Here is a 15,182-nt window from a genome sequence, read left to right on the forward strand (position 1 = left end):
TTATATTTAAAAATCTAAAGAAGAAATTTCTGTCATGGAACAAGTGAGAAATATTTGAGCCTAGAGCAAATTCAGATTGGGTTAAGAGGAGGGCAACTGACCGAGTATCATATTCTACCATGGTTCAATCCAATGTCTCTTAATAAATGCTTCCCCTTAGACTCCTTTAGACATATTTCCTTCCCCATCTGAACCATAAGGGCCGGGAGAAGGAGGTGGGGAGCATAACTCCTCAGTCTGCACTCAGGATTGCTCTACAGGCTCTACCACCTCAGTCACCCATTCCTTCCAGTGCCCGGAAGGCTCGGGGAAAAGTCTCCATTTTTTATCCTTTGTCCCGAACATCTCCTTGGGCTGGATTTCTAGAATAGTTAAATGTATTATTTTCCCTACCTAGATGAAAGAAGCATGATTAAAATCCAAGGACCTATGGAAACAATTAGTCCAATGGGCTAGTAGAACATGCAAATATCCACTTCCATGACTCTGAAACCAGAAGAACACGGTGGTGCCCTGCCTCCTATGACTAACAGCTGCTCTTGAAAGGATACCTTGAGAAGGTTCTGGAAAGATTGGAGGGAAATTGTGAAACAATACTCAAAAATTGTTCAAGAGACCAGGCTCACTGGTCTGATAGAGACTGGTGGAACCCCCAAGACTGTTAATGGCCCTTACGCCTTCAGGTCTGAAACTAGACTCATCCTATGTTAGGATAATCAATCATTTAAGATCAAAGTGGCAGCATTTACCCAAGGAAAACCCACAGAAAGAAGATAGCATAGAAACAGGAAACACAGGGCCAGGGGGATAAGTGAAGCTATATTGGGGGAATTGAAGTGGATGCGTTCAAGCAAAAGGTGTATGAACTCCTGAGTATAAAATCGAGCGTCTACTCTGCAAACCTTCATCTAATTAACAAAAATCTCTCAGGTTAGCAGCAGAGCCTTGAACTACTGAGTTGCCAAGGCTCCTTAGCACTAGACAAGCTGCACAGAGTCCCATGCTGCATTCCAAGGAGGGAGCTGAGGCAGGACCAACCTCACAGCTGGACAACATGGTACCACTCAGTAGCACAGGGCATCAAGTAGGCTCCGGATTGAATCACACATGAGCTAAAAACCTATCCAAGGACACAGATGTGATAGACTTGTCCAGCAAGAAGTAATAGAAACAGTCCTCGTGACACAGGACCAAAGTCACCTGCATACAAGAGAGTGGGGTAAAGGCAGGGCTGCCACCACGGAAATGTCTAATCTTTGCAAGAAAACAGCCGTGTCTTTAAAAGTGTCCGTAAGACGGACTTTCCCCTGCAACACAGTAATGGACGTTGAAAATCCTCTCATTCATTCATTGTGGCTTCAGGACAACTAGTGAAATGAATAGCAAATTATCATTACTGGTTTTTGGTTGGTTCATTCTTACTTTGGCTTTCTTTGTTCTGCCTACTCACCTTGCATCAAATGCTCTCGAGTTTATGGCATGACCTTTGGCAACACTACATGTTGGATTCTGGGAATATAATTTTGTTACATTACTTGCTAATATTGTGGGCCTGGGGCCAGTTCTACAAAGGTCTTGCTGACTTTTTGGAACTGTTTAAAATGAGGTTCATCCGAGAATCAGTGTCAGGGATCTGGAGGCCATGGAGCAATGACCCCCATTTTCATGACAGACATGTGATCCATGTGCCTACGAAGAAGGCCAAGTCACCCTCAGGGAAATGAGAAATCTGACTGAAAATCTTTCATACTTTCAACTCACAGGGCAAGTTAATCTTATTTTGGACATTAATTTCTTTTTATTTGTGTCTTCTATATTTTTAATTCAGCATTGGGACATCTCTATGTTGTTGTAAAGAGAAGGCAGTTAATGCTTGCTTTAAAAATAAATAATTGTGTGCTGATTTCTATTGCTTTTGCATCTTTGTCAAAAGTCAACTGGGCGTATTGGTGCAGGCCTATTCCTCGGTTTTCTATTATGTTCTATGAATCTGTATCTATCCCCTCACCAGTGCCTCACAATTTTATTATTATAGCTATTCTGATAACTGGATTAATCTAACAATCTCATTTCATCTCATTAAATCTCAATATATGGTGTGGTAGCTACATAATCTTGTTGTCAACTTGAGACATAAGAGTGAAGGGGTGGAGTTTAGCCTATCAAGCAGCTTGATGACCTCATTTGGAGGCACTAAGGAAATAAATAGCTCACTGGAGGCGGGACACAAGCTCCATCCCTGAGAGACTCTGTAATGACAAGACACATAGAAATATGATGATGGCATCCAAAGCCCTGGAGTTGGAGGAGCCATGTGGAGACCCACGTGACCACTGAGATGATTCCACCACCACTGGATCCACATGACTTTCCACCCACGGCCCGTGATCTGCCTGCATTCAGTGTCATTGCATGTGTTTCATGAGTCTGAAGAAGACTTTATAGATTGGTATCCAACATATGGGCTAATATCAGACTTATGGACTTGATCTGGAATGGGCTGGGATATTTTCTCAATATTCAATTGTTTTTGTATATAAAGCTCTTTCTCTAACACACATGAGTCTATGAATTTGTCTCTCTAGTCTACCCAGACTAGCACATACGGTATCAGACTACATGGCTGGGCATAAATTAGTAAGGGAATAGAAGAGGAAAGATTTTCACTCTCTGACATAAAGTAGATTTTGAGTTTACTTAATATATGTCCTAATTCATTTCTGTAGCTTGGATAGGTCAAAATCTATATTGCTACCCATGGTCCCAAAATGATAGGTCAAAAACAATTCAGTGCCTGGTATCTTGAATTGGCTGCATGAAGGATGAAGCTGGACTGGCCTGAAAGACAGCAGATGGCCTCACCCAGGGGGGCTGACCATGATCCTGACCTTGACTTTGAATTTGAGCTTAGCCGTCAAACTCAATGAATAAGAGTACTGTATGTGATCAGCAAATTTGGAGAGCATGCCCAAACCAGTCCTTCCTCCTCCTCCAGGGAGTCGGCTGCCTGCAGACATGACTCCATTTGAACTCCACCAGGGATCAGTTAGCAGGCCTTTTCGCTCTCACACTAAGCTAGAATCTCAAGTCAAGCCTTTATTGGAAATAAATGTGATATCTTGGTTGCTCGTTGTCTTATTTCAGAATTTGTTCAAGACCAAAGAGAGAGAGCGGCACCATGTATTCAGACTCCCCACTACTCCGGTAACACTACCCGTGTGCATTTTTGTCGATTTAAAGTCTTTAACCACATGGTTCTACCTTCCTTGGGAAATGTTTCCCTCTTATGTTCCAAATTCTCCAAGCTCAACAATACCACAAATCTCTTGCGAAACAATCTCATCCTAGGAATACTATCTAATTTCCCTTCTAGCCTTCACGAAAATGCAGCGCTATTTGCATGGCTCTCTTTTATTTCCCCACGAGCTGCAGTCCCTGAGCACCACTGTCTGACATTTGTTTGGGAATTCACCCATTTCTATGGCTCACAACATAGTGAATGTATAAGGAAACACTTGGCAAATTATTTTTAAATACATAGTTTCTCTGCTACCTAGAGAAATGTTGAAAGTTTACTTCCTATTTTATCAGAATAAAAATATTTCAGAAATTTGAATGTTGAATTATGAAGGGCAACTTATATTGCATTTTGTAATATGTACTTTAAACAGCAAGGGTGTGCATCAGTGTTGTATCTTTTTACACTGCTTGTTCAATCTGTATCCTGAGAAACAATCTAAGAAGCTGAACCATAAGAAGAAGAATGTAGCAACAGGACTGGAGGAAAGCTTACTAACAACCTGTGTTATACAGGTGATGCGAATTTGCTTGCTGAAAATGAAGTGGACTTGAAGCATTTGTTAATGAAGAGGAAGGACAGTAGCCCAGAGTATGGATTAAAACTCAATGTAAAGAGAGCCAAAAAAAGAGATTGCAGTAGTCAAGAATTTTATTTTGCATGGATCCACAATCAATGTTCATAGAAGCAGCAATCAAGAGATCCAATGCTACTTTGCATTGGGTACATCTGCAGCACAAGACCTCTTCCAAGTGTTAAAAGTAAGGATGTTACTTTGAGGACTAAGGTCTGCCTGACCCAATCCACGGTATTTTTTATGACCTCATATATATGGGAGAGTTGGAAAATGGATAAAGAAGACCTGAAAAGAATTCACACACTTGAATTCTGACAATGTTGGGGAACTGCTGTAAGTGCCATGGACTGACAAACTTGTCCGGCAAGAAGCACAGCCAGGATACTCCTTACACACGAGGCTGGTGAGACGTGGCCTCACTTACTTTGAACATGTTATCAGGAGAGACCAGTCCCTGGAAAGGGTGCTTGGTAAATAGAAAGTCAAAGAAAAAATAGGAAATCCCTCCATTAGATGGATTAGCACAGTGGCTGCAACAATGGCCTCACACAATAATTGTTAGATTGGCGCAGGACTGAGCAGTGTTTGTTCTGTTCAACATTGTACAAGTGTTTGTTCTGAGTTGGAAGCAATTCAGTGGTGCCTTACGAAAACATAAACGGTACTCGTGCATGAGAAATCCAAGGAATTAAATGTTTCTGGTGCATTGTGTCGTAGGCTGCTAACAGCAGGGTCAGCAGTTCAAACCCACTAGCTTCTCCCTGGGAGAAAGATGAGGCTTTCCACTCCCATAAGGATTGACAGACTCGGCAACCTACTGTGGCAGTTCTCCCCTGCCCTACAGGGTTGCTGTGAGTCAGAATTCACTCGACGGCAGTGAGTGAGAGGAGCTGAGTGTCAGAAAAGAGCTTTACACTTACCTTGTATTTGATTACGGAGCGCTTGTTATGTAAACCTGGGAGAAGGGATTCGAAGAAAGCGACTCCTGTGGAGAGGACTCTTGAGATGCATGATCTCAAACCGTGGTCCTGCACAAGTTCGCCAGAGTCACCGGCAGCAGCTTGCTACACTTTCATGTTGCCGAGTACCAAGACTTACTGAAGACGAGTCTGCGAGAGCGGGGCCGCTCATCTCTTCTGTAGTTGGTGCCCTGAGTGGGTCTGCGATATGAGAAGCATCACTGAAAAGGAAGACGCAGACAAGCTCAAGCAAGATGCTTAAAGCAGCACCAGGAAAAGCACCCGCTCTTGGCTGGGCTTGAGTGGAAGCAGAGAAGCTTCTTAGGGGAAATGATGTCTGAGCAGAGACCGATGTTGGACAGAGCGAAGTAAATGGCAAAAGAGGAAAAGTCGTTCCAGCAAACAATTAGGTTTTTTGTTTTGTTTGTAATCTTTATCTGTAATGATTTTTTTCAAAATAGATTCGCCCAACAAGATGTTGTTGTTGTTGTTGTTGTTGTTTTCATCATTGTCATGGCTGTTATATCTGCCATCTGGGTAACACATCACAACAATCCTGCAGGACACGCAGAGCTAATGTTTTTAAGCTCTTTTGTAGAGGAAGAAACTGAGGCTACTAATTTGTCCAGTGTCATCCAGCTGGGAAATAGACCAGAATAAGCAAAGTGGCCTCACTCAAAACACCTGTGCCTTGTATTTCACCATGACACGCTATCGCATAAAGAGTTCATGCCAACTTTAAAATGTTCTCCCATTCAATATTCCACTTCCAATTAACAATTCAAAAAGAATCTGTACGCACTAGATTAACTCTGGTGTCCTCTCTAGAATGAAAATTCCATGGATCTGTGAAAAAATTAGACCTTGTTAAAATAAGATTTAAGATCGCCACTAATAGATTCATTCATGAGACAGTGCTCTGCAGATTAGTGTCCAAGCATGTGTTTATTTTCAGGCAAAAACCATGGTCAAATTGGGAAACACCAGATGGAATAAACATCAAAACTTAATGTTATGATTCAACTAAGAATGCAAAGATAAAAGAAAAAGGCCACCATGCCTGAATATTGTGACATGACATGATGTCATAAGAATATAATTATAAACTAGTAGATTTTTTTTTAAAGAATAGTGTTTAGCTACACTAGCTCTGGTTTCAGGATCAGAATGTGACTCAGGCACAACTTTAATTATTTGGACTTAAGGTCAGCTAACAAATTAATAGTGTAGAATGCATACACAGGCTGTCTTTCTATAGAGCCATGATATTTACTCCCAATTTTTGTATTTCTAATTCTGATTTGCAGCAGCAAGTGGGTCTTTAAGAATTGGTGGATGAGAGGATAAGGTATGTCATTTAATATACTTTTACCTCAGTAACCTGAAATGCTGGGTCCATTGACTCAATCGAAAGGAATTTCATATCTCACCCGGCAATAAGTCAAAATATAAGATAATCCCAGGGCTGGTAGATCAGCAGCTACGGACACCATTCAGAAGCTGGTTCTTTCCCCCTTTGTTTGACTCGGGCGGGCGTCCAGAAATTCACTACATCCTCAAGCAAATGGCAACAACAGCTTCTAGACGTACTTTGAGGGTAATGGCCCAAACCAAACAAACTGCGGTAGTCCACTGTTGCTGCTTGCTGTTGTTGTGGTTGTTGTGGTTGATGTGTTCCACCAACTCCATTTGGATTCATAATTAACCCCGTGTGTCAGAGAAGAGCTGCCCCACTGGCTCTTGACCGTCATTTGTGGAGGGCAGATTGCCGGTGCTTGCTCCAGTGCAGTAGCTAAGGCTGGGTCCAAAGCACTCACTTTTCAGTTGGCAGCTCGGTGCTTCACCACTGTGTTACCCCGGCTCCTCGGTGGACTCTAACTACCTCAGCCCACCTGCTGCTGATGTGGGGCATCTAGAAATGTTTAGAAGTAATGATTGTCAGAGTGATGAAGGATACTTTAAAGTTTAGAGGATGTCAGCCAGGGACGCTAAATGTCCTGCAATCCATGAAATAGTCCCATAAAACAAAAGAATTAACCTACTATAAATTGCCCTACTCCACTTTGAGAACCTGATAGTGTGAACCCAGCAGGAACTGATAGCCTGCCTCCCCTGAAGTACTTGGTCTTCTGGAGGAGGGTGGAAGCTGGAACAAAGGCTGGGTCCTGCTGGGCAGGCAGCACCATCAGTGCCTGCTGTGGAGAGCAAATCATGAGAACATTAAGAAAGTAAAATGCTTGTAAATGAAATCAAGATACCCTTTCTTCCTGAGATGAACCCTGGTGTAGTGATTATGTGTTGGGCTGCTATGCACAAGATTAGTGGTTCAAAACCTCCAACTACTCTGTGGAAGAAAGATGAGGTTTAGTACTTCCATAAAACAATGATCGTCTCAGAAACCGACGGGGGCAGTTCTACCTTGTCCAATAGGGTTGTTGTGAGTCAGAATCGACTCATTGGCAGTGAGTTAGGGTTTTGGGGTTTGGGTTTGGTTTCCTCCTGAGCACTCAGATTCACGCTTTGCCTGAGAAAGCACAGGGCTTTTTTTAACTTTCTTCACAGTTGAGTCAACGTTGACCCATGGAGACTCTCGAAGATAGATTAGAATGACCTTCAGAGGATTTTCTGGGCTACAGAGGCCTTTTCTGTAGAAAGTAGTCTCTCTGGCAAGCACTGAAATTATACCTCTGCCCAAATATTTGGCAACCACCTGATATAACTATCATAAAATCAACTTTAAAAAGTAAGTCATTGATCTTTCACTTAACACATTATGACACTCCATGAAAATTAAGGTTACCTTCTTTACCATCAGCGATGACAACTGGTCAATATGACCAGAGCCGTTCTGCTGTAGTTTCTTCTGATGCAAACAACAGAGCAAGATTGTACAGTGTACCTGGACCAATGGAGGCTCTGGAAGTATTTGTTTTAACTTCCTGAATGATCAGGCTGTTCACAAGCTTCTGTGGTGAAAGTATGAAGAATTTTCAGTCAGATTTCTCATTTCCCTGAGGGTGACTTGGCCCTCTTCGTAGGCACACGGATCACATGTCTGTCATGAAGACGGGGGTCATTGCTCCAAGGCCTCCAGATCCCTGACACCGATTCTCGATGAACCTCCTTTAAAACAATCCCAAAAGTCAGCAAGACCTTTGTAGAACTGGCCCCACACCAATGACGTTAGCAAGTAATGTAACAAAATTATATTCCCAGAATCCAAAATGCAATGTTGTACGTATGCCCTTTATTATGTTGAGGAATTTCCTTTCTAATCCTATTTTGTTGAGTGTTTTTATCAGGATTGGGAGTTAGATTTTGATATGACCATGTGATTCTTTTCCTTCATTTGTGTGATGTATTATACTGATTGTTATTGTCATGTTGAATTATGTTTCCAAACCTGGTATCAATCCCACTTGGCCATAATGTATGTTTTTTCAGTATATTGTTGAATTGATTTACTATGTCATATATAGGGATCCTTTAATTTTTTAATGTCTTACATAGTACCTTTTACATGATTTTATAAAAAACGATCATTTCAAATACATCTAGAGCAGTCCATGTTCAGATCAATTCAAAAAACGTCCCAAAGACAAAATGACCTTCACACTTACATGTTGCGTCCCAGCCAGCGGGACGCACGAGCAGGACCTTGGGGGAAAAGACGAACCTGGATGGAAAGAAAGACACGGAGACATGGAGCAAGACAAATGCTGATCAAGCTCGTTTATTTTGGCAAAGTTAGGGGAATATAAAGAGGAACTGGGAGGTGCATATTCTAATAAGGTGTGCTGCACAGTATCCAATCCAACATGTATTATTATAATGAAGCATAAGAATGTTAACCAATCGGCTATCCATCCTATTCTCAATATGGTACGTCTGTAGTCCAATGAGTGCTTAGTATTTCAACCAATGGGTGAAGAGTGGGGAGGATAACCAACCAAGGTCACGTAGCTGCAGAACAGTTACAGATGCACAATGGTCAAAGAACACTTCGTGGGGAGACGGGGGTAACACAGACTGCAAACTGTCTCAGACATTTTCATAGAACAAGGAAGCTTTGGTGACTAAGATATCTTTTAAGGCATAACCACCTGCCAGTAATTTTCCACTAGGGCCGGTCACTGAAAGACCTTGAGAATGTCTGCTAGGGCCGGCTCCCAACACTTACACCCTTCTATTTTGACAAGAAAGATGATTACCAGTATTTTTTTATTTGAAGTTATGAAATTATATATGATACTGACCCCATATGCCTACAAGGTTGTTATCGTGTAGTTGTTATTGGCGCAGTCAACTAACCTCTGACTCCTTGACAGCATGGGTACAACAGAATAAATACTGCCCAAACCTAAACCAACCTTACAATTGTTGTTATGTTGGAGTTCCTATTGAAGCTACGGCGACAATCTAGTTCATTGGAGGTTTTCTTCTTTTTCACTAAACTTCAGCCCTATACTTTACCCACACACACCCCCAGCCACGCCACTGGTCCTAGGATGCACTGAGGAAAGCTCCAGTTGATGAAAATAAAACCATGTTGTCTTTGATATTTGGAAGATCGTTCCATAGAGAGAAATTAGATGTTTCTTTATGGCTCACGAGTTGGCCCAGAAAAAGCGAGTGAAAGCCATACAGACCATTTTCTAGCAGCCAGAGCGTTCTAATATGGAATCATTAGCCTCGCAAAGAGTGAAGTCACAGGCCTACCAATATCTACAAAATAGGCACAAAGAGCTGGAGGCTAGCTCATTAGAACGCCGAGTACTTTTATAAACCAGTGATTAAACGGGCCTAATAAAAAACTGCTTTAGTGAAAGATTTCTCACTCTTCACCTCAACTGCCTGACCCCAGAGTTCACAGAGAATTTCTTCCAAACCCCTCAGTCCAAAGCCCAAACGTGGTACTAATTTATATAATGAATTGAAACGTTTAGCTATTTAAAGAGAAGGACCTCAGAAGGTCTTATTCTTTACCTTGTGTTGAAGCTACTTTAACGAGCTCATGTTAAGTACATAGCTGCATAATATGTTGAGAAAATTCTTCACAAACCAAGCCAAGCTCTGTTCAAATATTTTGCCTAACCTAGAACCTATCCAAAAATCTATGAATCACAGATGGTCCCAAAATGGCCATTTTTTTACCACCTTCAGTAATTTTTGGCTTCTGTGGTCAGTTATTAAAGTATCACCTTATATATTTGAAACCGTCTCTTAGAAAGTTAGATATTGCATATTTCAAGGCAGAAATATATCTATACATGGAAAAGAAATGTGGATACATGTATCTTTAAAATGATTGGATAGAGAAATGTGAGAACAAATTTATGTTCATCAGTGATAGTTTTACTATCTGGTTATAAATTTTCTTTTTCCTTTCCTTTGTCACAGGTTTAGATTTTAAATCATGTTATCTTTTCTAAATATGCACACAATTACAGAAGAAAAAAATGATAATTGATCTCAGAAAAACAGATGAGATTCATGTTTCCATTAATTTATTATTTTTAAAGATTGGCAAATATTTAGGTGCCAGATATTTGATCAGAATCCTCAACTGTACTTAACTTACCTGGATATGCTTCATTTAATTGTAAAATGGCTTGTTTTAAATAAGTTTTATCCCCTTTTAAGCTTTTTCCTTTATACAGTGCTTCTAAAGTACTCACTCAACACCGGAGAATTTGTTGGAAATGGAGACAAAAAAATGAGTGCATGCAGAATCATTTCATTCATATAAAGTCTACATAATACAAATGAATACATAGGAACAGAAGATTTACTAGTGGTCACTTCCAGAGCTATGGAATGTGGAATGCTTGGAGATAAAATTGGAAAGCCATGGCTCTCAGAGACTTGTTTTAATTTTCTTCAGCTTCAACTTGAACTTACACATGAACAATTGATGGCCCATAGTCAGCCCTGGTCTTCTTTTGGCTGATGATATGGAGCTTCTCCATTGTCTCTTAGCACCGATGTAGTGAATTGTTTCCTGTGTTTTCCATCTGGTAAGCTCCAAATATTTAATAGCCATATATGTTGCTGAAAATGGTACTTGCAATGGAGAAGTCGTTGGTCTTGCCAAATCTTATCAATCAATCTCCAGCTTTGTTTCTATCACCACGGCCCTCTGTTCCGGCTACTGACCCTTCCTCTTGGTTTACAAGGTTCGCATTCTAAATGGCACTAATTATTACGCATCTTGATCGCATGGCTGGTGAATTTCCAACTACAGGAGTGAGTATGATGCTTTAAGTTCTTCTTCACTGGCTCTAGAATTTGGTGCAGAAATCTGAATAATAGTTTTACTACCTGGCCTTCCTCGTAGTCATACAGCTATCATCCTATCCCAGACAGCATGGTTCTTTCAGGTAGATTCTTTTTGACAAATGTGACAGCGTTCTTCCTGAAGGCTCCGCCCCTGGCAATGTTTCCTTCTGCTTCCAGGGAGTCAGAGACTCACTGAGTTACAACTGACTTGAGGGCATCTAACAGCAACCTCTCACTGTACTTGCTCGATCTGTATGCTGAGCAAATCTGCAGAGAAGCTAGATTATATGAAGAAGAATGTGGCATCAGGATGGGAGGAACGCTTATTAGTAGCCATCAATAGGCAGATAACACAACTTTGCTTGCTGAAAGTGAGGAGGATTTGAAGCACTTGCTGATGATGATCAAGAATTTCAGCCTTCGGTCTGGACTAAGACTTCATGTGAAGAAGACCTAAATTCTCATAACTGAACCGATAGGCAACATCAAGATAAATGGAGAAAAAGTTGAAGTTGTCAAGGATTTTGTCTCGCTTTGGTTGCTTCGATCCACAGTCCATGCTTATGCAAGCAGCAGTCACGAGATCAAGAGATGAGTTGCAGTGGGTGAATCTGCTACGCAGGATCTCTTTAGAGTCCTGAAAAGCAAGAACGTTATTTTGAGGACCAAGTCCTGGTATTTTTTGATGGCCTCAAATGCATGTGAATCTTGGACATTGGATAAGGAAGGCCAGCGAAGAATTGGTGCGTCTGAGTTGTGGTGCTGATGAAGAATACTGGAAGTACCATGAACTGCTAAAAGAACAAACGGATCTGCCTTGGAAGAAGTACAGCCAGAGTGCTCCTTAGAGGTAAAGGTGGCAAAACTTCATCTCACAGACTTTGGACATACTGTCAGGAGAGACAGTCCCTGGAGAAGGACATCATGCTTGGAAAGGTGGAGGGGCAGCGAAACAGAGGAAGGCCCTCAATGAGATAGCTGGATTGACCCCGTGGTTGCAACAATGGGCTCGGACGTCGCAGCAATTGTGAGGGTGGTGCAGGACCAGGCAGTGTTTCCGTCTGTTGTGCGTAGGGCCAATATGGGTGGAAGCAGCTCAATGGCGCTTAACAACAGCAACAATAGGTGTTCATGAGGTAGGATGAGGTTTTGTTCATGGAGATTATGTTTGTGCTATGGGAATGAGGCAGGATTAAAGTAGTCTGGCTACACATTTATTCAGAGTTTAAACCTTAGTTTGACTTAAGGTGAGTTTCCCTGAGGTGTGTCCCGTGTCACCTTTTTCTTTTTAACGGTTTTATTGACATACGATTTACATATCATACAATTCAATGGTTTAATCATATTCAATAGAGTTGTGCAATCGTCACCACAATTTTAGAACATTTTCTTCTTTCTTTTACTTATTGTTAACACCCTGTTTGCCCTTGACCTCCCTTTCTATAAGCCTAAGAAACTATTAATCCAGTTATTGTCTCTATAGATTTACCTACAGTGAATTTCATGTACAGAACATTTTGCCAAAAGCAATAACAAATAAAACAGAGGGGAAAAACTTCAATTGTAAAGAAAGCAGAAAATATTAAAAAGTAGGACAACATTTAAAGGGAGAACAAATAATAAAGCCTTAAGTTTTAGCCTGTCTACATCCCTGCATCACCTGTAATCTTACAGGAGGGAGAGCCCCGCAGAGGGAGCGATACCTCAGTACCACCAAGCAAGAGGAGCTGGGAGCAGAGTGTGTCCTAGGACCCAGGGCCCCGCCCATGAGTCTGTAGACCCACGGGGGGTTGGGGGGGGGGTTGTCAGGGGACTGATGCCATGGAGACCTCCAAGGGAAGCCAGGCCTGCGGAACTTGAAAGATGAAAAGGGCTTTCTTCCAGAGCTGTGCTGACAGCCTGAATTCAGAATCTGAGCTTCTTACACTGTGTGCAGTGAGAGTCCTGGTGGCATAGTGGTTCAGTGTTGGGCTGGTAACTGCAAGGTCAGCAGTTCAAAACCAACAGCTTGTCTGACGGAGAAAGATGTAGCTTTCTACTCCCATAAAGTTACTGTTCTACCCTGTCCTACAGGGTAGGAATCCACTTGATGGCAGTGAGTGTGATTTTTGGAAACTGTGAGTGAATAAATTCCTGCTCGCTAAAGCCACTCACTTGTGTTCTTTCTGTTGTAGCTGCACGAGGAAGCTAAGACAATGGGTGTGTTACACACAGCCACACATACACTATAATATACAAATAAAAGGAATTTTTCACAGTAATCCCTCGTTGAATTTTCTAATGATTCCAAAATACTTAATAGTGCTTCATACTAAATCTGTCTTGTTGTATGCCCTTTTCTCTGTGTGTTGCAGGACAGATTTTCAATACTATTACTTGCACAACAAATGCTCACTAAAAATATCAGCTTTTAAACTAGGACTGTACCTTGTCCGTCTAAAAGGCTGGAGGCAGCATTTCCTAAATATGAATCAACCACATTTTCATGTAAGTAGGCGTGTGCCTGGATGCATTTACCAAGCTTAGCACCCAATCATAATTGCAGACTCTTTTTAAATGAGACTTTGTTCTTTGATGTTATAGTTTAGAAACCCTTGGTTCAATTAGTGTTTCCTAATTTCTGAACCAAGCTCCAAAACAGTCTGTTTTAAATAATGGGGAAGAATTTCCTAATTCTTTAATTCCCTATTAAATAGCTTGGGAAAAAGTAATCTTTCAGAATTATAAGTATAAAAGAGACCCCTGCCAACTCCAAGAGTCTGTACTAGATGAATAAAAAACATAAGAATCCTATTTCCCCTGTGAGGAGAAGACAACTCGCTGGTGGGGGTGGTTGGGCACGGTCGAGTGGGCTCTGACTCACGGCCATCCCGGCACAGCAGACTACAGCACTGCCTCGTCCTTCCCCATCCTCATACTTGTCGCTTGGTTTGAGCCCATACTCATAGCGGAGCTGATTCGTGTTCTAGGTTTAGTCTCACCGGGTTCAGAAAACAGATCTGATCTTCTACATTCTAGATTCATCATTCTAAATGTGGCATGCGATGTCTTTTAAAAGATGTCTCTTGGCCTTCCGGCGACAGCGACGCAAGATGGCAGCCACCACGTGCTCGGACAATTTATGAAAACCGGATATACAGCCTTAAAATAGAATGTGGACCTAAATCCTCAGAAGCACCCACCTTTGTAAGATTTGTAACAAAAATTAATATGAATGGAGTTAATAGTTCTAATGGAGTGGTAGACCCAAGAGCCATATCAGTGCTAGCAAAATGGCAGAATTCCTACAGCATCAAAGTTGTCTTGCAAGAGCTCCGGCGCCTAATGATGTCTAAAGAAAATATGAAACTCCCTCAGCCGCCCGAAGGACAGTGTGACAGCAATTAATCACCAAGAAAAACCACAGACCCTCCCCTCCCCCATTCGATTTAAGCAGTCTTCATTTTCCACGGTAGTACATTTTTTAGACAACGTCTTGTCGAGCTCAAAGTACTGGACAGGAAGCTCCCATTCAAGGGCAAGTTATCTTAAGACACTGTACAGTGATATTAATGTTTTGTCCATTTGAAATATATAAGTTGTGCTCTAACCAAAAAAAAAAAAAAGATGTCTCATTTGTGGAATAGTACTTATCCCTATCCTGTGTAATACGTATGGATATAATTGCCCTAAAGGTGGAAGATATTTTTAATTTTAATGTGTTTTGTTACAGATTTCCTTTTAGTTGAAATGCAGTAAGCCATTCTATTCCTTGGTTTTTCCATATAAAAACTAGGGAAACTTTATGAATTAGGTGGGTAATAAAATTAAAAGTAAAGCACTCCAGGCAAAATTTTTGTTTTACTTATATTGAGTACTAATTTCATTCCCAAAGTTCCAATAATTTTAGAATAAGTCACAATATTTCCCATTCTGATTTCACTCAGAAGGTCTGGACACTAAAGGAGCCAAATATAAATTTGACAAAGAATCTTTTCTTGGAACATGGAACAGTATATATGCAGTATATTAAAAAGAGACATGCTGGGGAGAAATGAGGTCAATTCAAGATATATAGCATATGGTATAC

General features: G+C 41.2%; 1 protein-coding gene across 1 annotated transcript; it reads left to right on the forward strand.

The window, feature by feature from the left end:
* The first annotated feature begins 14,152 nt into the window (after positions 1 to 14,152).
* LOC101643650 (ubiquitin-conjugating enzyme E2 variant 1-like) lies at positions 14,153 to 14,580 on the forward strand. Its single transcript, XM_045294326.1, has one exon. The coding sequence runs from the start codon at positions 14,153 to 14,155 to the stop codon at positions 14,498 to 14,500; it is 348 nt and encodes a 115-aa protein (XP_045150261.1). The 3' UTR covers positions 14,501 to 14,580.
* Positions 14,581 to 15,182: the final 602 nt, after the last annotated feature.

This window comes from Echinops telfairi, unplaced genomic scaffold (genome assembly GCF_000313985.2).
Source record: "Echinops telfairi isolate 266 unplaced genomic scaffold, ASM31398v2 ScPeMD7_3533;HRSCAF=4204_0, whole genome shotgun sequence".
NCBI classification, from domain to species: Eukaryota; Metazoa; Chordata; class Mammalia; order Afrosoricida; family Tenrecidae; genus Echinops; species Echinops telfairi.

Excerpts from the sequence above, each read along its gene's own strand:
- LOC101643650 (XM_045294326.1), top strand. The coding sequence starts at position 14,153 with ATGCGATGTCTTTTAAAAGATGTCTCTTGGCCTTCCGGCGACAGCGAC.